General features: G+C 27.8%; 1 protein-coding gene across 1 annotated transcript in view; it reads left to right on the top strand.

The window, feature by feature from the left end:
* LOC142331047 (putative ATP-dependent RNA helicase DHX57) overlaps positions 1-26,062 on the top strand; it is a 62,642-nt gene extending 36,580 nt beyond the window's left edge. The window contains exons 10-19 of the mRNA XM_075376678.1: positions 5,156-5,407; positions 8,604-8,734; positions 11,351-11,493; positions 13,182-13,295; positions 13,740-13,990; positions 17,353-17,675; positions 19,880-20,101; positions 20,602-20,778; positions 22,934-23,167; positions 23,477-26,062. Of these exons, the coding sequence (XP_075232793.1) occupies positions 5,156-5,407; positions 8,604-8,734; positions 11,351-11,493; positions 13,182-13,295; positions 13,740-13,990; positions 17,353-17,675; positions 19,880-20,101; positions 20,602-20,778; positions 22,934-23,167; positions 23,477-23,620 (1,991 nt within the window). The 3' untranslated portion in view covers positions 23,621-26,062. The remainder of the gene's footprint in view (positions 1-5,155; positions 5,408-8,603; positions 8,735-11,350; positions 11,494-13,181; positions 13,296-13,739; positions 13,991-17,352; positions 17,676-19,879; positions 20,102-20,601; positions 20,779-22,933; positions 23,168-23,476) is intronic.
* The last annotated feature ends 271 nt before the right edge of the window (positions 26,063-26,333 follow it).

The raw sequence follows: 26,333 nt of genomic DNA, 5'->3' as shown, positions 1-26,333 counted from the left end.
TGTTCCACAACAAAGGTTTCAAGCAAGGCTACGTAACGAGCCGACATCACTGTAATCGCAAGACTGTTGTCATCCTCAAAAAAATAAGGGCCTATAACACCATAAGATGACATAGCACACCACACGGTCACTTTCTGGCTGTGCAACGGACGCTAGTGTAGCTGCGTAGGATTTTCTTGTGCCCAGTATCTGAAATTTTGCATGTTAGCAAATCCACTGAGGTGGAAATGCGCTTTGTCTGACATCCACAGTTTGTGAACAAACTCTTTGTTATCATTTACCTTCTGAAGCATTACATTACAGAACAGTGCTCGCACAGTTTCAGTTCCTGGACGATCTGCAACCTGTATGGATGGAATTGCAAGTCCTTCGCTAACATTCTTCGAACACTTGAACTATGCAATTGTAAAGATGCTGAGAGACGACGGATTGACCGATGTGGACTTCGTGTGACAGCATCTTATAAAGCTTGAACACTGTGGTGTACGGACGGTTCACTCACGGACTGGAGGTTTCTTTTTCATTGCCGAACCGGTTTCCTCAAAATTAGATATCCATGTTTTAATTGCATGTCCTGATGGAACACGGTCGTGCCGTCCCAGATTAAAATGACGGCAAAATACTCTACGCGCTCCTTCCACACTGTCATTTTTTTTGTAAAACGCTTTGATAGCAAATGCAAGGATCCATGACAACTAAATGGCAGGTTAGGTTAGAGAGGCTGGTGCCACTTATCAAGTGGTACCAATCGCCCATGGCTGCCAACACAACTTTCAAAATTTCCCATTTCTTTGAATCACCCTGTAGATAGGGGTTTAAAAAAATTAAAGAAAGGTGTCAGATGAATCGGTAACATTTAGAGAAGCTTTGAGGAAGAGGAGGTGAAGAAGAGTTTTGAGTAGGACATCGCTAGAGGTATGAGTAAAAAAGATAAGGTAGAAAATATAGAAGAAAATGGAAGATTGTTAAAAGGGAAATTCTTAAACCAGCAGAAGCAAACTTAGGTGGAACAAAGAGAACTGGTAGAAAACCTTGGATATCAGAGGATATATTGCAGCTGATGGATGAGCGTAGGAAGTATAAGAATGCTAGTGATGAAGAAGGTAAAAGGAACTATCGATAGTTAAGAATACTATAAAAAGGAAGTGCAAATATACAAAAGAAGAGGGAATTAAAGAAAAGTGTTCAGAAGTGGAAAGAGAAATAGATGATCATTGATAAAATAGATGGAGCACATAGGAAAGTTAAGGTGCATTTTGTGGTACATAAATTAAAATCTAATAATGTGTTAAATAAAGATGGTACACCAATTTATAATATGAAAAAAAAGGTCGATAGGTGAGTGGAATATATTGAAGAGTTATACGGAGGAAATGAATTGGAAACTGGAGTTATGCAGAAAGAAGAGGAAGTTGAAGAGAATGAAAAGGGAGATAGAATACTGAGATCTGAATTTAATAGAGCATTAAAAGATTTGAATAGCAGAAAGGCATCTGGGATAGATAGAATACTTGCAGAATTACTCCGCAGTGCAGGTTAGGAAACGATAGATTATACAAACTGATGTGTAATATTTGCAAAAGAGGGCAAGTTCCATCACACTTCAAATAGAGTGTTATTGTCATGACACCAAAGAAAGCAGGAGCAGATAAGTGTGAAGAATACAGAACAATTTGCCTAACTACTCGTGCATCAAAAATTTTAACTAGAATTCTGTACAGAAGAATTGAGAGGAGAGTGAAAGAAGTGTTAGGAGAAGACGAATTTGGTTTTAGTATTGGGACAAGGGAACCAATTTTAGTGCTCAGATTAATAGTAGAAGGAAGATTAAAGAAAAACAAACCAACATACATGGCATTTGATAATGTAGACTGGAATAAAATATTCACCATTTTAAAAAAATTTAGGGTTCAAGTATAGAGAGAGAAGAGCAATTGCTAACATTTACAGGAACCAGACTGCAGCAGTAATAATCAAAGAGCATAAGAAAGAACCAGTAATAAAAAAGGGAATCATATAAGGATGTTCCCTATCCCCTTTACTTTTTAATCTTTGCATAGAACTAGCAGTTAATGAAGTTAAAGGATATTTTAGATCCACAGTAACAGTTCAAGGTGAGAATATAAAGATGCTACGATTTACTGATTATATAGTAATTCAAGCTGAGAGTTAAAAAAATTTAGAAAAAGCATTGAATGGCATGGGTGAAGTCCTACGCAAGAACTATCACTTGAAAATAAACTAGAACAAAACGAAAGTAATGAAATGTAGTAGAAATAGAGTAGATGGACCACAGAATATAAAAGTAGGACAAGAAAAGACTATGGAGGTAGAAGAATTTTGTTGTTTGGGAATTAGATTTACTTAAGATGGATGAAGCAGGAGCTATATAAAATGCTGAATAGCACAGGCGAAACGAGCTTTCAGTCAGAAATATAATTTTCTTACATCAAAAATTAATTTAAATGTTTGGAAAACATTTTTGAAAGTATATGTTTGGAGCGTAGCTTTATATGGAACTGAAACTTGGACGATCAGATTACCGGGGAAAAAAGATTAGAAACTTTTGAAATGTGGTGCTATAGGGGAACGTTAAAAATCATGTGGGTTGATAAAATGACAAGTGAAGAAGTGTTGCACAGACTTGTAAAGCATATCTTAAGGCATCCTGGAATAGCTGCTTTGATATTGGAGGGACAGATAGATGGGAAACATGTGCAGGCAGGGAACGTTTGGAATATGTAAAACAAGTTGTTAGGCGTATAGCATGTAGGGGATATACCAGAATGAAACGACTGGCACTAGATAGAGAATCTTGGAGAGTTGTATCAAACCAGTTAAATGATTGAAAACAAAAAAAATTAAATTTATTGTACTCATTTGATTTACACACCAGCTTCGAGCTACAGCAATTGGGATGTTTTTTAAACAGCGCTCTCCCCAATAGGCCTAGTGCAAAATCATTTCTACTTTATGGAAAAAATCAAAACAATAACATTAATAATTGCTATTAAACTGAAATAACCATTTAATTTAGCGAAAGAGACTATATAAATAAGAAATTAATAGTTATTACTAACATCAGTTTACATTAATATAAATATATTTTAACATAACATATATTTACATATACATATGTACAGAACTAATGGCAAACTGGCTGGATATTGATCTATTATCTGAAATAGTTGAGATTGAAATTGTTGTCAGGCATGGATTTATTTACATGAAGCAAGATTTTCCAAACACAATCATTGAGTTTACTTGGTGAAGAAAGACAAATCATACAAATTTCAGTTATTTGTTTAAAGAATTTGTAAAAAAAAGAATCGTCTATATTTTTTGTAGAAACAATCATAATTAAAAAAAAAAAAAACATTTTTATTAAATTAATATAAATTATTAAAAATAATATTTCCATTGATGAATGCTGAACAAAATGATACAGCTGAAAAATATGTGATTCTTCAAAGAAGCATACAATTATTAACTTAAAAATGTTCAGTTTGTAAAGCATATTTCAAATTAGTATTGCTTACATGAATCAACTTTACCATGATTTATATTTTTGACACAGTTTCTTAATACAAAAACTTAACTTTTATGTAAAGCAAAGTGTACAGCTTTATAAAGAAATTTATATGATGGTGTTCATGGTTTAATCAGTTTTGGAACAGAGTTGTGATGTTTTTTAACAATTTAAATCCAAATCCAGAAGAATTATTAAACAATAATAATGTTTTTTTAATTATTATTTTTTTTAATTTATACTAATACCTGCATTAATAATTAAAATTATTTATCTAGCTGAAAACCATTTGCTTTGTAAATTTGCTTACTGTGGAAGTATGGAATTCTAATGTACTGTAAACATTGCCTGATTAACATAATAGACTATATATGCATTTCAATTACCAGCCTTTTTATTGCACTCCTGTTTTTAATCAAACTTGATATAAATAGCCATCCACTAGACTATAATTAAAAATGTAGTTTTTTACACTATGTAGTTTTTGACTGTAATAAAAAATAATTATATAGCCTGTGTTTAGAAAAAGCAAGGCCTGTAAAACCGTGATCCCTTTCCACCACTTTTTTATTTCATTCATTGTTCAAGGTATCCTCTCTTCCTTCAGTTTTTTTTTCAGTTACTTATGTACTTTTATCCTGCAAGGGTTCCCTCCTCCTTTACCTAACCCCAGATTGTTTCATTTCTTATCCATTTTTCTTGATTTGTGTTTTATCATTTTCATGTATGACTTCTGTCCACCATAGGCCTGCCATAACTTAAACTTTGTGCAGCTGTACAGCAAATTTCTTTGCATTTTTAATGTCATTGTTAATAAATAAGATTATTTTCTCTTGAATAATTTTTCTGGTTTATGTTCATCTCCATTCCTTCTGATTCTGTGCCATTCTCTTAGCTTCAACATATCTCTTAACATTTTATATGTGTATCCTCAATTGTTTGTTCCATGAATTATATATAATCTTTGTCTCCCTTTACTAGTTTTTATCCTCTACAGTTTTTTCTACTGTAGAACCAAATTCACCAATACTGGATACATTAATATTTGTTCTTTTGCAAGATTTTGCCACAAACATCTTTCTTCTCCTGATCATTTTAAATCTTTTTCATTCCGTACTCTATCAACATATGTTAATGTTTTCCTTTTTATTTTGAATAATTTGATATGTTATATGAAAAAGGATTAATGCAGCCATTGTTACACTCTGCTGAAGTTTAAACTAAATTCAACATATCTACACATGCATAACACATTAAAAACAATTTAAAGCAAACTGAAAACAATAACTGCTATTGTAACATAAAGCATGATATATTTACAAAAACAGTCAGGCAGTTGTATTGTTTAAGCACTTCATATCAGTAGTTATTTTTTGATGTTTAGGAAAGAATACTTCTAATTAAAACACTGAATAATTTTTGTCTTATTTATTTTATTTTGTAGATAAAATTTTAAACTTTCTTCGTACATAAATCATTAATTGAAATTAAATACAAATCAAACTGATCACATAACTCAAACTTCCGGTGTTTTATAAATCTACTTACATCCTTTTAATTATCTTGTTTACAATGTAGTATTTAGTTTAGGTTATAATTTATTTTTGTGGTATGTTTTGATGTTAGGTCGTACATTTCCAGTTGAAGAGTTGTTTTTAGAAGACATTATGGACTTAACAAAATATGTTTTAGAGGAAAACAGTGAATTCTGTAGATATACACCTGGTGGTAAAGGTAGTAAAAATATTGCATTCAATATAGATAGTGAATTGAGTACTGAACTGGAAACGTGTGATGTCAAAAATGAATCTATTAAAATAAGCGATAAAATAAAAGATGAAAATTTAACTTTAAAGCAAGTGTGCTACAGATATAGAGGTATGTTTTTATTTTTTTACCTTATATATATATTATATTCTATTTATTTCTTTATTTTTTTACTAAAGGGTGTTAACGTTAGTTTTAAAATAAAAGCAAAACTGAAAAAATGAACAAAACTTTTACTTCCACATAAAAACTTAATTTATTTACTATTTTACTGCATAGTGTTTCACTAGATTTTTTTATTCCCTCTTCAAGAAATTCTACCTCCAGTTACTTAAACCACATGTAGCACCAATTTTTAAATGTCAATTGTAATCGTAAAACCTTTTTGATGCAAGCCACAGTTTAATGTGAAGTAACAGAAAATACTCGCTGAGAGCTAAGTCAATGCTACAGGGTGGATGATTAAAGATTTTACAAAGAAATTTTTCCAATCACCTTAATGTCTGATTTACCATGAGTGTCCGGGCATTGTCATGCAAAAATAAAATCCTGCAGGATAATATTCCATGTCATTTGTTATTTATAGCTTTTCTAAGATTATTTAATGTTCTGCAATACATCTTAGTATTCACAGTAGTTTTGTGATCACTAAGTTTGACAAACAAGACACCCTTTTGTCCCAAAAAAAAAGCAATAGCCATAAGCTTCTTTACCAAACTTTCTTGTTTGAACATCTTTTGTGTAGGAGATGATAAATGCCGCCGTTGCATTGACTGTGTGCTTTGTCTCGGTGTTCAAATAAGAAATTCAAGTGTCTTCTCTGATAGTAATGCGATCAAATAATTCATCACTTTCATTTACATAATGCTGCAAAAATTCATGCGCTTCAGCAAGATGTTCCTTATGTGTATCAGTTAACATCTTCTGCACCCATCTGGCACACAATTTTTCAATGAAAACTTCATAAATTAAAGATTGCAAAACATCAGTAATCATCAAAGACAATAGTGATACAATGAAGTGCTGGTTTTCACAATTTTTCATCACCTATTTCAATCACATCATTCATTATCATTGACAGCCAGCAGCTACGTTCTTCATCATGAATGTTTTTGTTCATTCACACTTCTCAAAATGAATGGCACCTCTGTCTTACTTTTGGTCACTCATAATATTCGGCTCATAAACATCTTAAATTTTTGTATGAATTGCAGCTACAGAATTGTTTTTTCCATCAAAAATTGGATTACTCCTCCTACTTCACTCTTGACAACCTTAACAGATTGTAACATTCATTATAAGTGGATGAATATAAACAACTAATAACAAAATTATTAAACTATTGATTGATATAACTTGAGCTACATAAGCGCCATCTGTTAATATTGCACATATAGGTGGCAAATTCAAAAAGGTTTTTAAACTATCTTTTTTAAAAGGTAGTTTAAAAACATACCTTGCACATTGTGTGCAAGCATGTATTAATTTTGTTAAACCTCTAAAGCATTGAGTTTACACTTAACTGTGAAAGTTAAGTTATTAAAATTGATTCAACTTAATTTCTCAGTTTATTATTGTATTAACAACAATCATATAAGACTTTCCTCTCCTTAGAAAAATGGAACAACATAGTTCTATTTTTTAAATTGAATAAATATGCATAGACTTAAAAAGTTTACACCTACAGTCTGTAATAAAAATTTTTATGCAATATAAAGACATTTTTTGTAATGATATTAAAAGATTTCTTTAATGTAGAGATTTTGTAGTTAGTAATTGGACATGTCAAAATGAAATTTCCTATAGGTAGTGGCTTTGGTTCCAGTGGCTTGCTGATTCGTGGATGATGTATTTTATTTTTTATATAAAACACTTGTGCGTTGTAGTGGGTCAGAAAATTTCACCAAAAAAAAATTGCAAATTCAGAAGTTCCATGCAGTTAACAAAATTTAATTACTGTTGTTTTTTTTTTAGCTGACTTAAAAAATGAGGTTCACAACTCAACCTGAACATTTTTCATGTACGTTCTCAAGTTTGAAATTTTTTTCCTGTGTACTGATTATTATTTTTTTTTATTCTTTAGAGAAAGTTTCTCTAGAATAGTCTAGAAAAAGTTACTATTGTAAGTTTCTTTTAGGTAATGTAAATGGAAGATAATGTTATAACATAGAAATGACTGGAAGATGTTTATTATTTTATTTTAGTTACCATTATAGTTAAGTTTAGATTTTTATACCAGATTATGTGCATCGATATACATCCTTACGTTCTTCTTTTAATTTTTTAGAATCTGCACATAATTAAGGGTCAGTAAATTGCTTGTTATCAGATGCCTACTTCAATATTTAAATAAAAATTATGGAAAAGTGTTATTTATTTTAAAAAATTGTTTCTTTAATAAGAATTATTATTTTCATTCTATTCAGTTCATTACACAAAATTTCTCTTTTTCCTGAAATTTCCATTGAAATTATTTTTGAAAACAAGATTTTAGATGAACATATTCTCATATTTGAAATATGTTAAGAGGTTGGTACAAGTGATGTCTTCTGTAAGGTTTTCTTATAATAAGTTTGTCAGTTAATATGTAATCAAATCATCTCTGATACCATTCATAATCAGTAACCACATTGTGAAATTTAATATCTGGTATTGAATGTGTTTCACCAGTTTTAATCTTTATAGCAGTTATCATAAAAGAAACTACTTATCTTTAAAAAGTTATTTATCTTACAAACCACTTGTTAAACAGAATTAAGTTTTGTACCATAAACACTGTCCTTTTCTCTGATGTTCTTGAGAGATGTAATTTATTTTCAGAATAGTTACAGAAATCATGGTAAATTATGAATAAAAGTACCTGTTTTTATGGAAGTACAGTTTGAAAGTTTTAATAATAGATTAAATTTTTTTAATTGTTCAATATACTTAAAAAGAAATTCATACATATTGAAGTATTTTTTCGGATTCTTGGTTCTATTATGGTGTTAATTAAGAAAAGTCTGTTATTTTAGCTCTTAATGAAGATTCAAGATGTGTCTCATGTGTATATGTTTTAACAGCACTATTACAGTACATATAATTTCAAAAATACAATCACTTCAGACAACTGGTGGACGGACAAACATGATGCTTAAATTATATTTCATTCTTATGCGAATCAACTACTCTTTCCTAACATCTACAGAAGTTCACATGTCTGATATAAAAGAAAGAGATGTAACTCATCAAAAACAAGTTTTATTTTTCTTGAGTACTATTGATTGCATATTCAGTAATTTTTTTGTTTATTTCTTCATTTTTACAGAGAATAGCAAACAAACGTGTAAAAATTTATATATGATGGATCATGAAAAAATAAATTATGAACTTATTGAAACTATATTAATGTGGCTGACACATGGCACTCATGACTTCCCTAAAACAGGCTCAATACTGGTTTGTATTTACATTTTAAGTGCGTATCTTTTATTTTACCAAACTTCATCTTTGGATTTTTTCCTAATTACTATTATAAATTAATAAATAGTTAATCTTACTGTGAATTTTAATTTCGTCCTATTTCCAGTAATACCATTTCGTAAATTCATTGTTTCTATGAACTATTAAGAATTCTGTTGTATTTAAATTAGTTTTGTCAAATATAAATAATTTTTTATTATTTTTATAAGAAGTTCCTGTTTGTTCAGTGTTTGGTATACTTTGTAAAATTAAGGAATACTGTATTAGTAAAAAAAACTGTACATATGGATAAAATTAATTCTTTAATAAAGAAGTTCATAATTTTACATATTTACTTAGAAATGGCCATTTAATGTAAATGGAACAGCTTGAGATATGACAAAATATCAAACTTGATACTGATGACTAAGAAAAAAAATTACTAACAACACTATTACTCAGCAAGATGTGTACAATCAGCTTGGTGAATATTTAGAAATAAGGTGTGTCAGATTCATGAAGTATATATAAAAATCACTTTTACTGTACTAAGTGTCTTATAATATTTTTAAGATTTTATTGAAATTTTTTTTTAAAGATAAATATGAAAAAGAACCAGTGTTTAAATTCCAAAATTCTTAGGCTGATTATAACTCACCAAATCTGTATTGTATAAATCTTTGAAACATTATTTGTCTAAAATGAATCTTATCAAATCCCAAATTATTTCATTTCCAATTTTAATGGTTTTTAATAAAGAATGTGATGCAAAACCTTTAGAGATATGGGACATACTGTTTTCATTTTATTACAGATTCAGTTATAACATTTTATTTAAAATATTTATTATCTAGTGAAAGAACATGATAGAGTAGTGATGCAACGTTGCTAGATTTGTTTTAGCACCAATTTGTATACTTGAAAGGAGAATAATTAATTTTATACTCTCTTTCTGTGCATATTTTATAGATGAAATTTCATTATATACAAACTGTACGTTGTAGTCAGTTACATATTCATTACCTTTATGATGCGTGTTTGCTCTCTTTGTTGAATTTCCATTTTTTTTTTTGGAGAATTTTTTAGAAGTCCATATTAGTACATGAATGTTCTTGAATAAAGTGGAATGTATTTTTAAGAATAAAATAAATGCTCTTAATGAAAAAATGTCTTATCGAAAAAATGTTTATTATTATCAATTTGATTTCCTAATGTTTTATTTATAATTTTACTATTTGATACATTTATTTTATAAAACAATTGAGTTATAAATTACATTTTTTTTTTTTTAGAAAATCGTATTTTTTATTCTCCAGTATGAATTACTTTCCTTTTCAGAAAAGTAACAATAAAATTCTTATTTTTTTAACGCATAAAGATTCAGACTAGATCAAAATTAACTTAACTTATCTACTACATAAATGGTTTGTAGCAGATATTTTCTCTTTTGTTATTTGTTGCCATGTTGTCTTTGATGTGTCTTAGATACTCTTCTCATTTCTTTCTGCTCTGTGCTGTCTTCTGTTTCCAAATTATATACTAATTCCTAAGTCTTAAGATACCTGTTTCTTGTAATCTGATCCTTGTGTTCACTTACTGTGTTTACTCTTTACTATCCTTTGCTACCAATTAACTAAACTTTGATATCTCATCTATATTCTAACAACCTATATATTCTTTTTCAAATTTCTACCCATAAGCTTCTCTCTTCTCAGTTTCTTCATTTCAAAATTAATATAACTTAACTGCTTTTCTTTATGTTACAATACAAAAGCTGCATTACTTTTTATTTTTGATTTTTCTGTTACTATGTTTCACTGTCATAAATCATGTTTCTTAAGTACATTTAAAATTCCCATTTTGTGGTAAGTTAAACAATCCTTTTTATCAAGTCATATTTTTTTTAGAATGTTCCTCATAGATATTGTTTATAAAATTTATTAAACTAAAGAAAAGTAAAATAGTGTATTAGGTAGATATAATAACAGAAAATTACAAAGTGAAAATGAAATAAAAATTAGAGAAGCAGTGGTTAAGGAAATGATAGCAAAAAAGGACAGTTATTACATAGTAAGGTGAAGTTAGATGTGAGAAGTGTCTTGTGAAATGTTTTGTTTACAACTTTTATCCAAATGTGAAACATGGATACTATGAAAAAGTGAAAAAAAACAAAGGTTGGAGGCATTTAAAATATGGGTAAGGAGAAGATTAAATGAATAGAAAGAAAAAAATGAAATAATAAGGAGAGTGAGAATTTGTAATATAACACTTGAGATTAGGAAAGCTATTTGGCAAAAAAATTAAAAATGAAGATAACATGAAGTCAGCTAATAATAGGAGCTATCAAGATCTCAGAAGTTTAGCTGGAAATACAAGAAAATGGAACAGACATGATACACAGGACCTGTCCTCAAACTTACAGCATTAGTTATAATTCAGTACTTTTTTCTGCATGTATTTCCCTTTCAACTAGATATTGTCCCATCTCCTGCCTTCCATCATACCTTCTAAAACCTCCATAATTGTAAAATCTCCTCTTAACCAGTCAATATAGACAAGCTTATTAATGAAATATTGGTGCTGTTTTTTACTGGTTATTTTAATCTTTTTCAGATATTTCTACCAGGATTACAAGAGATAATAACACTTCATGATCGCTTAAAAGATACAGCTACTTTTAATCCGATGACCTGTAAATTTGTTTTAATACCATTGCATTCAACACTATCAAATGAAGATCAGGCACTTGTTTTTAAGTAAATATTAATAATATTAACCGTTATAAAAATTATTTTATCCTCAACAATGCCATTTTATAAAAAAAAGATACAAATTCATGTAAATTAACAGTTAAGAATTATTTTACTATGTATTGTTTTGTTATCACTGAAAATATGAAAGAAATTAATGATGAGAATTTATTTTAAAAAACTAGGTTATAAGAAATATAATTTATTTTCCTTTCATTTTTATATTTGTGCATTTAAAAAAAAAAAAATGCATATTCAGATTATGATAAATATCAGTATATTATCCTCTTCTATTTTATTTATTAGCATTATTATATGAACAATCTACTAGAGCAACAGAATTCAGTTGCTATTGAAGGTGTGTGTGTGCACATTCGCATGCACGCACAGAAGACCAGACAAAATTCCTTGGTGATTATAACTGTCCTAAATTTCAGTTAATTAATTTTTAAACAAATTTTTTGACGTAGAATTTTTTAAAGACATTTTGATTTAGAATTTTGGATATTTCTTAATTCTTTAAGATAGCAGACATAAATAAATTTCTGTTAGTTCTCTAACTTCTGTTTAATATATGTGCATGATCATAGCCCTACTCTAAGTCAAACTGAGCTTATTAAAATTGTCAAACATCTTAAGTTAAAGATGTAAGTAAAATAAAGTTTCTCATCATGGTTGGCCATGATACTGTTGAACTCCACTGACTGTGCTTAAAAATGTGATATAGGATGTTTGCTGTTGCAGAGATTGCATACAAAATTTGTTCAAGATATAACCAAAACTTTTTTTCTGATATTTATAGAAATATTTTGAGACCTACATTTGCCTTCACTCTACACCATAGGAAGTAACAAATCATCTGTATGGATGTCGCAATTATTTTTTGCAAAGTTTTTATTCTATATTATATTATATGCTGCACATAATACTATAATTGGCAGAGGCATTTTAAAATTGGTCAAGAATATACTAAAGATCATGCTGTCCAGAAATGCCATCTGTCAACGGAAACGTTCCATACTGCTGAAGTGAGTGATTTATTGAGATGAAATTGATGTTTAACAGTTTATGAAATGGCAGAAGAGACTGGGATTTTGGTGGGTTCATGTCATGAAATCCTAAGTAAAAAATTAAGAGTGCGTCATGTCATAGCTTTGTTTATTTCTAAACTTGATGCAAGAACAGAAAATCAATCGCATAACTTATTATAAAATAGTCCATCATGATTCTTGATTACCTATAACTTTCATTAAAGACTAATTAAATTATTAACACGGTAAAATTTAATTTTAAAGAGAATTATACTTATAAACTGAGATTTATCATTCTTATGGTTTGTGGTTCAAGGTGTAGAATGTAAAATAAGTGTAACCAAAATATTATAGTGAACCGAGCCTTGTTTGTTTGTACATTTTTCTCTAAAAAGGCAATTGTACTTTCCCTAATAGGGCAATTGCCCTATTAGTTTCCCTAGGGCAACTTTCCCTAATAGACCTTGCATGAGTCCTGTTGAGAATGGTTGTACCATTTTCAGGATCATTAACCTTATAGTTTTTTTTTTTAAGGAAAAAAGTTATTTCCAGTATTAGTGAGAGTTCAATAAATCCTCGGCTATATTTATGTATATATATGTAACTTATGTTGTGATTATTAATGAAGTGATGTTTTATTGAAATTTCATTTGTTCTGTCGAGGAAACAAAAGGATGGTGTCAGAAAGATTGTTATTTCAACCAACATTGCTGAAACATCAATTACTATTGATGACTGTGTGTTTGTTATTGATGCTGGCAAAATGAAAGAGAAAAGGTAATTTATATATTTATTTATGTTTATTTTTTTGTTATATTAAACTATAATAAACAGATGGAACTTCACTGAATATAAAGCAACCTTCATATATTACTGTAAAACAATACTAATTTGATTCATTTAAAAGTTTTCAAACTTAGTTTTAAGAAATATACGTAAAATATGTTACAAACCAGTTTTATAAGTTCTGTAATGTTGTTATTTCTCCACCTTAGTACTGACTGGCCAGATGTTACTTTTTGTTAATCTAAGTTTCAACAGCAATAAATTTGTTATAGATATATATGTATTATTGGTGTCATTTAGTGGCATGTGGGATTACTATAAATTTTTTTTGCAATTGTAAACTTAACCACCATTTCTAAAATATTAATTTTTTTAAGAGTTTTATTATTACTATAATCAGTATTATTATTTTATTTAATTTTATTTATTCTTTAGGTTTGATTCAGACAAAAACATGGAAAGTTTAGATACCGTGTGGGTATCATGTGCAAATGCAATGCAGCGCAAAGGACGAGCAGGACGTGTAATGCCTGGTGTTTGCATACATTTATATACATCATATCGCATGGAGTTTCATATGCCTGCACGCCCAGTACCTGAAATACATAGAGTGCCTCTTGAACAGTTAATTATTAGAATTAAGATATTACCTGTGTTTATTAATAGAACTGTGGATGATGTATTTGGTAAGATTTTTTTTATTATACTACAAAGTAATTCAATTATAACTTTTTGAAAGCTGGCTACCACTACATGTAGTCATAGGTATAAGTACGAGTACTGTTGTTTACATTGATCTATGTTTCTGTAGACTTGTATTAGTCTATTTCTTCTTTTCATTCTACTTTTTGCATTAAAATTATAAATAAATGATGATTTATTTATAATGCTTAATAATGTTCATATAATATGAACTTTTCAAATGTATAAGGTACAATAATAAAATTAAAAAAAAAACAATTAGATCTTGATTAAATGTAGATGTGTATTAGATTTGTGTGCATCGAGCATACTGAACATAGACTGTTCAATACATATGTCAGAAGACTTTTCTCACTTCAGCCCTTGTATCTCCTGTATTTTTCCCTTGAAAATTATAAATAACATTATTTTTACAATATAAAAACTAAATTCAATAAAACCACAAATATACAACAAATTAAAACCACAATAAAAACAAATTATGAATATGAAGATTTAAGTTAACGTTCTACAGATTTAAATGTTTAAACAATATTAATAAAAGGTACAAAAATTAAAATATAGCATCTTGAAAATTGTGACAAATTTCTCAGGAAGGTTTATAAATATATACATTTCTTTATAATAAGTTTAGTATCAAATAGTTAACAAAATATTTAAAAACAGAATCCATCCTTGATATAAAATAAACCCTTGTTACAATATTTTTTCATGGTCCACGGAACATAATTATAAAGAAGTTTTACTTTATGTATTCATAATTTTTTCACCAGTGTAATGAATGGGATATACTGATTAAATATTTTGAAGAAATACAATAATAAAACTATTACTTATATATAATAAAAATTCCCTGGTACATCGGATATGGATATATGAGAATATTTTATTATTTATTTGCTGAGATTAATTTATTATTATAAACATTTTAATATATCCACGTAACAATGGTTTCTTAATGATATGAACATTTATTTATCAGTGGAAAATAAATACTCATTCATTATTCCTTTGTTTATGTAACAAGGATATACTTTCAATTTACTTCAGTATATTCATTTTATTATCAGAATAATTATGCAATAGTATCACTAAATGTGATAAGTTATCACATAACTTACATGACATATATTTGACTGTCACATTTTTGTGATCTGCAGAAATTGATAATATATACGTTGTACAATATTAATCAACTAATGAAACTAACTTAAGCAATAAATTTAAGGAAACTCTTCCTTAAAAATAGTTTAAAAGTTAATATGAATAAAAGCATGAAATTAGTATTATAAAAAAAATAGATCAGTTAGGAAATATTATATTTATAAATTTTTTAATTAGTTCAATTAACCCACCGGGTTGGTTTAGTGGTCAATGCATCTTCACAAATCAGATTTGGAAGTGGAGAGTTCCCGTGTTCAAGTCCTAGTAATGACAGTTATTTTTATATGGATTTGAATACTAGATTGTGGATACCAGTGTTTTTTGGTTGTTGGGTTTCACACCCAACAACCTAAATTTGATGGTTAACCACACATCTCAGAAATGGTCGACGTGAGACTGTTCATTCACTTATCCTCATACATATCCTCATTCATCCTCTGAAGTAATACCTGACGGTAATTCCTGGAAGCTAAACAGGAAAAAAAGATTCGTACAATTAATAAATAAAGACGTATTTGTCTGTCTGTTCTGCTCTCATAGGAGATCTGATATTTTAATTTGCATTTATAAGCCTGTATACATATATAAAAGGCTTATTCAATAAATATAATTGAATTACTTAAACTATTTTGAAGAAGTAACATGGATTTCTTGTGAGTCAGTTTTAATTTTTATAATTTTCCTGTAATTTTAAAATTTTCTATTATTTAAGAAATCGAACATATTATATATAAAGAATGAATTTAAGTAAGAGCATGTTTAAATATTGCTTAAAGTAGATTCATTGTTTAATCAAAACTAAATTTTGCCCATGTTTTTATTCATTGGTGGTCAGTTATAAAATTATAAAAAACTATATCAATTTTTAATGGCAACCCAAATCAAATTTATGAAATACAATGTTATAAAAACTCATATCAGCTCATGTTCTCACTGGTTTCACTTCATATTATTGCTAGTACTTTTTTATTTTTTTAAAAAATATGGACAGAATACGAATCAAATAAATAAGTTCTATTGATTTCACCAGCACAATAAGCAAGCAATGAAAATAGTATTTCAAAATGTTCAGAAAATCAACAATGGTGAAAATCACAGTAATTCATAAAGAATAGTGAAATACCTTACAATCTGTTACCAGATTTAAAAAATCTGGTAACAGTGGTAGTCATCAGAAATAAGACAAAACTAAACAAGCCATTACATACAAAATGTAATCAAGCACCAATCAAATACAATACCTCTTTCTTTCTTTTTCCTGGTTAGCCTCTGGGAATTACCATTCAGGTATTATTTCAGAGGATGATTGTATGAATGTAAATGAAGTGTAGTCTTGTACAGTCTCAATTCGACCATTCCTGAGATGTGTGGTTAATTAAAACTCAACCACCAAAGAACAACTGTATCCATGATCTAGTAACCAAAGAACAACTGTATCCATGATCTAGTATTCAAATCTGTATAAAAGTAACTGCCTTTACTAGGACATGAATACTGAAACTCTTGACTTCCAAATCAGCTGATTTGGGAAGATGCTTTCACTACTAGACCAACCCCCCCCCCCCCATTAAGTTAAATACAATACTCCCCCTGGAATATATAAACTGAACTGCTTTGATTGCATAATATTCGTTTTACATTATGCAAATAAGGCCCAGTTTCAAATAAATATACAGTGAACACGTAAAAATTCATACAGCTAAAGTAAATGTTTTTTAACCTTATAAATGCAGACCATTAAATCTATCAGTATTAACAATTACCTTGGTAATTTGTATATTTTTAAAAAAAGACCACACCTTAACTCAGTAAGACATAATGAAATAAACAAACAATAAAAAAACTTCAACATCAGTATAGTAAATTAACAAAGATAACTAAAGAACCCAATACAAAAGCATTATTGTCTTATTCCCATATTGTCTTCTTAGATAACATGCCTAGAAGTTAAGAAACTTCAAGAAAATCACCACTATTAACAATGGTTGTTGCCAAGGTAAAAAAAAAAAACAGCTACATCAATTACATTCAAATGGCTGTAAAACTTATGGAAAGCATTATTAATATTAAGTTGTAAAGAAGTGGTGTGCATAAAAAATGTATATAACAAATATATATATATATATATATATATATACACACACATAAATAATTCTGTATGTTTTTGTCCTCATATTTACAGGTAGTATGTTGGAACCACCATCTGCTGAAAATATATTTAGTTCTCTAAAGCGTCTCCAGGCAGTGGGTGCGCTTGACAACAAGCATCAGTTGACATCATTGGGTCAACATTTGGGTGCATTACCTGTCGATGTAAGAATTGGCAAATTAATATTGTACGGTGCTATATTCTGTTGTGTGGATTCGGCATTGACGATTGCAGCATGCTTATCATACAAAACTCCTTTCGTGTCACCTTTCAGGAATAAAGAAGCTGCAGATGCAAAAAAGAAAGAGTTTGCATATGCAAAGAGTGACCAGTTAACTGTTTTAAAAGCTTTTAATGTATGTAATGGTTATTTTTTTGTTTTATTTTAATATCTGTACTTTGTTAAGAATTTTACTTAGTAGCTTGTCATGTTTTGTTTTTTTTTAGTTTTTAAAGACAATAATGTCTTAAATTCATACACACTGAATTGAATAGTCACATATTTAAAAAAAAATAACTATATTCATCTCTGTCCTACCAGACAATTAAATAATTTCTATCATGTAACTTAACAAATTTTTCAGCTTATATCTTACTATGCTTCTGTTCTCATTTTTAATAAATTATTGTTATTTTTAAAAGATCTTCCTACCAATTTACTTAAAATAATATTAAACAATTTTCTTTTAGAGAAGCAATTTCTCAATGAACTTCTGGAATAATTTCAGAACAAATTATGACTGATGTCTTCCACAACAATTTCTCTCTGAAGATGAATTTTTAATTATGTACATCTTCATTTAATAGGTATATCAATTAATTGAGTGTATGTGTATCAATTAATTTTTATTAATGGCTTCTGCGTTATTATTTGTTTAGTATCCTAAAATATTTTAATTGTTAAAGTAAGTAGTGACATTACTCAGAAAAAAGTATTTGTATTTTAAATATGAAATTTGTCACTTCTTTTTTTAGTTTACATTTAACTGTATATGTGTGATGCTACTCTTATCAGGATTTTAGCATGCCTTCCGATGATTCATATTGAAAAAAGCTGGAGCAGCACCTTCTTTAACTATTGATTGGCACTCGTATCTGTGACTAATATGATGTATATAACATATTATTATGCCAACCAAAATAAATACATTTATTTAATACTACTTTCAGTTAGTTTTTATATTGTAAACTAGAAGTGAGAAAACTTAAGCAAATTGAAAAATTAATTTAAAAAATATTCATAGTAGTTGTTTGTTATTAAATTATATTACTTTTATTGTAAAAACAGGTAGTATGTAATTTTTGTTAGTTTGATGGTCCTCAGTAATGTTAAATAATATTTTAAAGGTTAGTATTCTTCTTCTATTTGCTTGTATTCCGGGTTAACTGATAGGAAATAGAAGAAGAATTTGATACTTATTTCCTGACAACTCAAAATTTGATTAATTCATCACTTTTTTGCGTTGGCTATTTAGTCCATTGTTTAATTATTTTCATATTACCATCATTATTATTTCTATCTTCATTATAATGTCCATCATCATCACCAGTATTAGTATCAATTTTAATTAACTGCCAATGGTGTGTAAACAAACCTTTTCATAAACAATTTTTCTTTTTAATTTCTTTAAGTTATACAATTTGCCTTGATTTTCTTAGGTGTTATAATCACAAAAGAAAGTTTTAGGATTTTAATTAGCAAGGTTATTTGCTTATCAACTTACTGTATTTTATGAGATTATGTAACCCCTTTTGTATAAGGTATATAATGATAACGATAAGCTAGTTAAAAATAATATTTCTGTTTTATTTGCTTATTTAAGTATTGCTTTTATTCATCAGTTCATGAAAATTACTTATTTTGAAAACTGATAATGAATACAGTTTGTCAGAAGATGTTTTTTATGATCAATTAGGTCACACATTATTTCAGTGCATGTGAAAAAAGTTAGACAAAGATGTAAGCAATGCAAAAACAATACAGTGTTTTTGTGTATAAAATGTGAAGCGCATCTATATTCAATATCTTTTCAAGAATTTCATTTGTAGCAAAAAAATAAATATTCTTTTCTTTTTTTTTTATAAAAAAGGGAATTTAAATTTAAAAAAAAAAATTAAAACATAATTTCTAAGGATGTGCATGTCTTGTACAAAATAGTATATGTAATAAAGAGTCACTAAAAAGATGATTATCTTTATTAAGATTGTTCTTCAGAGCATCAGAAAAAGGATAGTGTGAAAAGAATGACTGTAGCAGATGATAGATATAAGAGCAGGAGGCTACCATGGAAGAGGTATGTTAAATAAATAGACTGTTAAAATTAAGGAGCAACAAGAAAGGAAGATTGAAGATGAAAGAGGAAAGAAAGTTGGTTTGGTTAAATGTGGAAAGAAGATTTTCAGTTTGAACTTGAAGCAGAATTAATTTAAAAATGGAATGATAAGAAGTTTTTTATTATTTTTTTTAATGAACATTTTGAAAGTCTTCGTAAAAATAGTATTGCATCAGAGCATTGTAAATATACATTTTTTGTTTATTACTATTATTTTTTTGTTTTAGGCTTGGAGAGAGAAACGCTGCAAAAGTCGTATAGCCGGTAATTCTTTTGCCAGTGAAAATTTTATGTCATCACATACATTAACAACATTAGTTGATATTAAACGCCAATTTTTACAGTTGTTAATTACAATAGGATTTGTTGATGAAAATTGCCGACCAAGTAAATCTTCTAATATTAAGGATTCTGGCATTGATAAAACTCTAGAATTGACTGGACAGCTGGTAATTTTATTTTATTTGCATATAATTATTATACGATATATATTTTGTAATAATAATATTTATTTAAGTCTCATTTACAAAAAAAAAATTTCTTATCTACTTTTAATCAATTATGAACATATTTTTTTTTCTAGTTTTTGGTAGTGAAATAAATTCATAAATTTGATAAGGTATATTAGAATTAAGCACTGTGAATAAAAAAAATATTTTTACTTGTTTTTAATTATTTCATCCAACCATAATGGTGGACTTATATATACTTGTGCATTTTATTCTTAGAGGTTATCATTGCCATTTTATATTGAATATAAAACATAAAATAAACCCTGAACTATAATTACCTTGTAGAATAGAGATTATTATCTAATTCGTGAAAATGTTTAAACGTTTACAGTTAAATTTAGTTTAGCTGTAAACAGTGCTGAATTTTAAGGCTGTATTACTTTAATGCTATATTTTTTGTATATTTTTATTTAAGTATTTCATTGTTTGCCTTACAGCTAAATGTGAATGGTACTAATGATAGGTTGTTAATATCTATATTATGTGCTGCTCTGTATCCAAACATCGTTAAAGTGTTAACACCAGAGAAATATTATGCAATGAGTGCTAGTGGAGCTGTACCTAAGTTACCAGCCAGTGATGAGATTAAATTTAAAACTAAAACAGATGGTTGTGTAAGTACAGATACCTTACAAATTTTATAAATTTTTTATTCTTTAAATTACATCTATTGTTCAACACAACTAGACACCAAGCAGTACCTAACCTGTTTTTAATTGTTTATCGATCATTATTTATTCATTTATGTGAGATTTATTTTTCCATTATTCGGCTGGTGGATTAATTCCACTCAAGCCTGAGGCTTGTCTGTGGAAAGAATTTTGTAGTGCTCCTACAAAAAAAAGCCATACCTAGCCAGGACTCGAGCTGGGGACCTCTGGATAAAAGGCCGAGTCATGACCACTCCGCCATGTAGATTGGTTTATGTACATTGTTAATGTACATTTATGTCATTAACATTAATACATTAAAGCTTGAAAGTATTGCTAAAACCCCTCTAGTAAAATGATCTGTTTTTATATATTGTCTGTTCAGTAAACATTGTTACACTTGAGGAAAGCCTTTTGTGATTACTACTTGAGATTCACCTTTCAACTTAGTTATATCACCAATTCAAACACGTTTTTGAATTACCTTTTTTAATCATTTAACATCAGTAAACTGTGGCCCCCGTAAATCAGAAATTATTAAATAACTAGATCCATTTTTCTTCTATATACTGACATTTATTAGTAGGTAATGGCAGTTCCATTAAACGTTACTTAAAAAAAAATACCAATTTTACTTTTATGCTAAATGAATTTAAAAGAAAGTTTAAAAAATACATCAAAGGCCATAACTTTAAGTAAAAGTATTTTCTGGATCCTAGAGAAAGAAAATTTTATTAGATGTCATACAAAATTATTACTTTGTACAAAAGCATTTATATATGAATTCAGATGTTCATCTATTAACCCCGACTTCAAAAAAAGGAAGTGGTTCTCAGTTTAACTTGCATATAATTTTTTTTTCTTTTCTTTTTTTAATGTATATTTAAGTCTTACTTTTCTACAAATAAATTGATTTTGATGACTTATTTTGTAGGGAAATTTCTGTTGTAAGTTGTAAGTCATTCTCTGTAGATCAGGATGAAGGTAAAGAAGTACAGTTGTGAAACAAATTTAAAAACTTATATAAATATGAAAAAATTTGTGAAATTTTTTGAAATTTCTTTACTAGAAATGAATTGATTTATTGACAGAAAAATAATTTCAGTATTTAATAGAAATTTACTGCTGATGTAAATTTTTCCTGAATTAGTCTTGATCCTCCTGCAACATGGTTTTTTTTTTTAACATATGAATTATATCATATAAGCTTGAAGCTTGTGCACGGAAGTATTGTATGTTAATTTTGTAGTATATAAAAAATACTGTTGGATTTAACATGCTCTGAGATTCTATATCTATATATGGACGTTTTTTTTTATTTTTAACACAGAATAAAATAAATATCCCTCCATGAATTGCAAATTATTTTTAATTTACTCTTAAGAACTTTTATGTAGATCCACTTTCTTAAGAATATAATTCCAAAATAATATTTAAACTATTAAAAATAGTAATAATGTTAAAAGGTTCTGTTAAAATGGTAAGCACCATTTCGTACAATTTGATGCTTCTGCCATATCTGGTACATCTCGAGGATTAATATCCTGGAAATTGAATGGAGTGAAATAAGGTAAAATACCAGTAGTCTAGGTCCATTTTTAATAAACTGATTTCTGTAGATCACCAGAGTTGAACATACATATTGGTGTAGTTTTTTAACATCCTGTTGGCATTTACTAATGACCGTAATTTCAGTGCCACTTGAAATAAAGTGTAATTTTTTTCTGGTAACATAAAGGAATGAATTGTGTTCTGAAAAAGTTGGATCCAATGAAACAATGTACTTCAGTGATAAATTCTAAATTATTCAGAAACTCAAATTAAAAATATGTGTATTTTTATTATTTATTTCAAATATCTCTCTTTCTCTCCCCCTTCCTCCCTCTCTCGCCACATCCTAAATAAAAACTTACTTGTTCTCTACACATCCGTTCACTACTGTTTTCGACCTCACAGCATTCTTTCCCCAAAACTTTAGAACTTTAGTTTTCTCTGTTGATATATTTTAATTGTGTTTCTTATGTATGCATTGAAGTTGGTAAATTTAGCTTATTTTTCTTGTGAATCTTTTTAAATTGAAATTTTTCTGTATTATTGATTTTTTTTTTCATTTTTTTAGGTTAATTTACATCCATCCTCAATCAATTACAATGTTTGTGATTATTCTAGTCCATACTTGGTTTATCAAGAGAAGGTGCGCACCAGTCGTATATTTATTAGAGATTGTTCAATGGTTCCAATACTACCACTTGTATTATTCTCTGGCTCTGTTTTAGAAGTTCAGTTAAATAATGGAACATTTGTCATATCATTAGAAGAAGGTTGGATCATGTTTGCTACTGAGTCAAATGAGGTAACTTTTTTTCTATGTGTAACATAGAAAAAACATACTCATATACACATTGTTTTATATATATATACACACATTTATTTTATTTCTGCTTTGCTAGCACAGCAGTTGTTGGATTATAAGCAGACATTTATACAAACAAATAAGTACACACTTGCTGATGTTTATATAAAAATGTTGGGTGTATCAATTAGTAATTGTAATAAAATCTTTCAAAAATATAATTGAATTTCTATTATTTATTTTTATCTTTAAGTGTAATTATTAAATTTTTTTATATAATGTTATGTTTCATTTTTTGTTCACCAACAGGTAGCAGAATTGTTACAAGCCCTTCAAATAGAATTATTTAAATTACTTGAAGAAAAAACACAGGATCCTCGGCTGAATTTACTCAATTACCCAAAAGGAAAGAAAATAATAACTACCATAATTTATTTAGTAACACGTGGTTAAACTTAATCACATCTTTGATGATGTATATCCGTCTTGCATAATATGATTTAACCAAGTCTATCTCTATTTTTTACTTATTAGTTAAATAAATTACTAATGTTTGTTTGGTTAACTTTATAAAAGTAATTAAAAACAGGGATTATACAACTGTTTAAGGTTATATATATATATATATATATATATATATTTCCTAAATTCTTTAAAATAATCTTTCTGCATTAATTTCTGATAATATATGAATTAATATAAAATTTTTCCAGTTAAAAAAAAAGTTTTTTGGTGTTGTTGATGATATGTAATGAGTTAGTTTATCAATGAATGTTTATTAATACCATCTTATCTGTTTGATATTTAATTTTTTTTTTATGGATTCAATAAAAGCCGTGATATTCAGTAGCTGATTAGCAGGGATTCTTCATCTGCCTATACATTTTTATTAAATTTTTTAGACCCAGAGACAGTTTTATTTTTTAAAAAAACATAAACACTATTTTCTGTTGCTTGGTTTGAATCATTTGCTAATTTTGATTGCCACATTAAAAAAAAAAAAAAGATATACTAGTTAATAGCATTTATTCATGTGACAGACAGAACTAATTACATTGCAAGGTTACAAAGAAACGTAGGAATCAGTGCTTGTACCCAAGGAATTTTACTATTTGTTGTGTTGAGAAACACAATTGTTGAGAATTACTGTATTTTTTTTTTTTATTGTTGTAGATGCAGTTTGGTAAATTATATTCATAAAAAATTAACCTAAATAGCAGTAAGAGTATTTATTGAACAGCCATAAATAAAGCTCTAATTACCAGAAAATCCCGCTAACCTATTGCAAGTCTCCCAACCCCCTTTATTGTCAAATATTGAAGCTTTTGTTGTATTTTGTGGTAAAAATTTATAAAATCATTTTGCTAGAATTCTTATAACTTTAAATTGCTTCATAGCACAGTCGTAATCCAAAGTTTCATATCCTTAGTTACCAGACAGCCTTATATTGTAAGTACCATAAGATGATTATCATTTAACTTGATGTGTATAAAATATAAAAAAATAATTATTTTATTATAGTTTCATTTCTTCCTATCAGTTTTAATCAAAACTTTTTAAATTATATGCTTTAGATTCATAACATGTTAGTGTTATGAAACATTTAACCTTTTTTGAGTAGCATAATTCTAGATATTATAGTTAAGTATGAGATCCCTAATCGGTTATTTTTCTAATCAGTAGAGGAAACTGGACTTCTCAGTTTTTTTACTTATGTTTGTGTTATAAAGATCAAAACCTGTCTTATTCCTTCTAATTTTATTATATATATGTCTTCTTTTAAAATCATGTAATTACATCATTTAATTCAATTATATTATTTTTATTCAGTGAATAGCATGTTTGTTGGTATGATTGAGAAGGAATATATATTTTACTAGTAGAATTTGTGTTGGTATGTTTTTGTTAAAATGTGATTTGTATCAAATGAATATTTTTTAAAACTGCCAAGTAAAATGATCTAGGTTTATACAAATTTGTTTCTATACTTCTGTTTCTGTATAATATTATTGTCATGATGTTATATCTGTAATGAGATTTAAAAAATATCCAGTTCATGTAATTCTCAGGTTATTCTTATCAATTGAATTTCATGATTAGACATTGATAAAGATATTTGTTTATACCTACTGTAATTTTCAAGTTTGCTTTATTAATAAGACGAGCTCTATGGTGAGTGATTTATCAGTCGTTTTGTAAATGAAAATATATAATTATATTTATTATTTAGTCTGCTATCTCAACATAATTATTCTTAAGGCTTTAATGGTTATGTCAGGTACTTATGGTTACTAAAATTTTCTTTATATAATCTTTGTTTAAATTTTAATAGAAGATTGTTCTGTGTGATCTCAGTACTTTTACAACAATTTTATATGAAGGTATGTAGGGCATGATAAAAACATGAAATATATCTTTGGGTAAATAAAAATGTTTATTATATAAATGACATTGCATGTGATGTTAAGCATTATAAGAAAATTAATTTTTATAGAGATACTGAATCAATAATTACTAATATTAAAGGAAATTATATATTTGTTGATATTTTATTTTAATAATTTTATTGAATTCATTATTTTAAAGTTAGCTTTAAATGAATGCTGTAATTAAAATTTATTTTGATGTTTTATGAAGTTAGTTATTATTTATTAATTTAAATATAAATTCATTTACATGTCATTTTATTATTATTATTACTATACTGACTCTGTAATACTTTAATAAATATTTAATATGTTGGTTTATTACAATATTGTTTTTGCAATATATGTATTTATGATATTGATTGGCTGGATCAATTTTAATATATCTATTATACTGTATGAATTTATGAATTCATAAAAATTTTATAGGCAATTTTTTTCAAAGAATAAAGAGATTTTGTAATTAGTACTGAGTTGATTATCTTTTATCTCTTACATATTTTACATAATTGTTCTCACCATTTAAGTACTCCACAGTCGACTAGCATCTTCAGTGACTTCATACAAGCAGTATTTACAATTGAATTAATCATTCCATTTTAAGATTCATATCGTGTGACCAAGATAATTAATATTTTGATTGATAAAAATTTTGGATTTTATTAATTGGGAAAAAGCAAGAAGTACGACATCTTTATTGTTTCTCAGTATTAAAAAAATCAAATTTAGTATATGGTGAA

The sequence above is a fragment of the Lycorma delicatula genome, chromosome 10 (assembly GCF_047948215.1).
Source record: "Lycorma delicatula isolate Av1 chromosome 10, ASM4794821v1, whole genome shotgun sequence".
NCBI classification, from domain to species: domain Eukaryota; kingdom Metazoa; phylum Arthropoda; class Insecta; order Hemiptera; family Fulgoridae; genus Lycorma; species Lycorma delicatula.
This window is presented reverse-complemented; position numbering and strand designations above follow the sequence as displayed.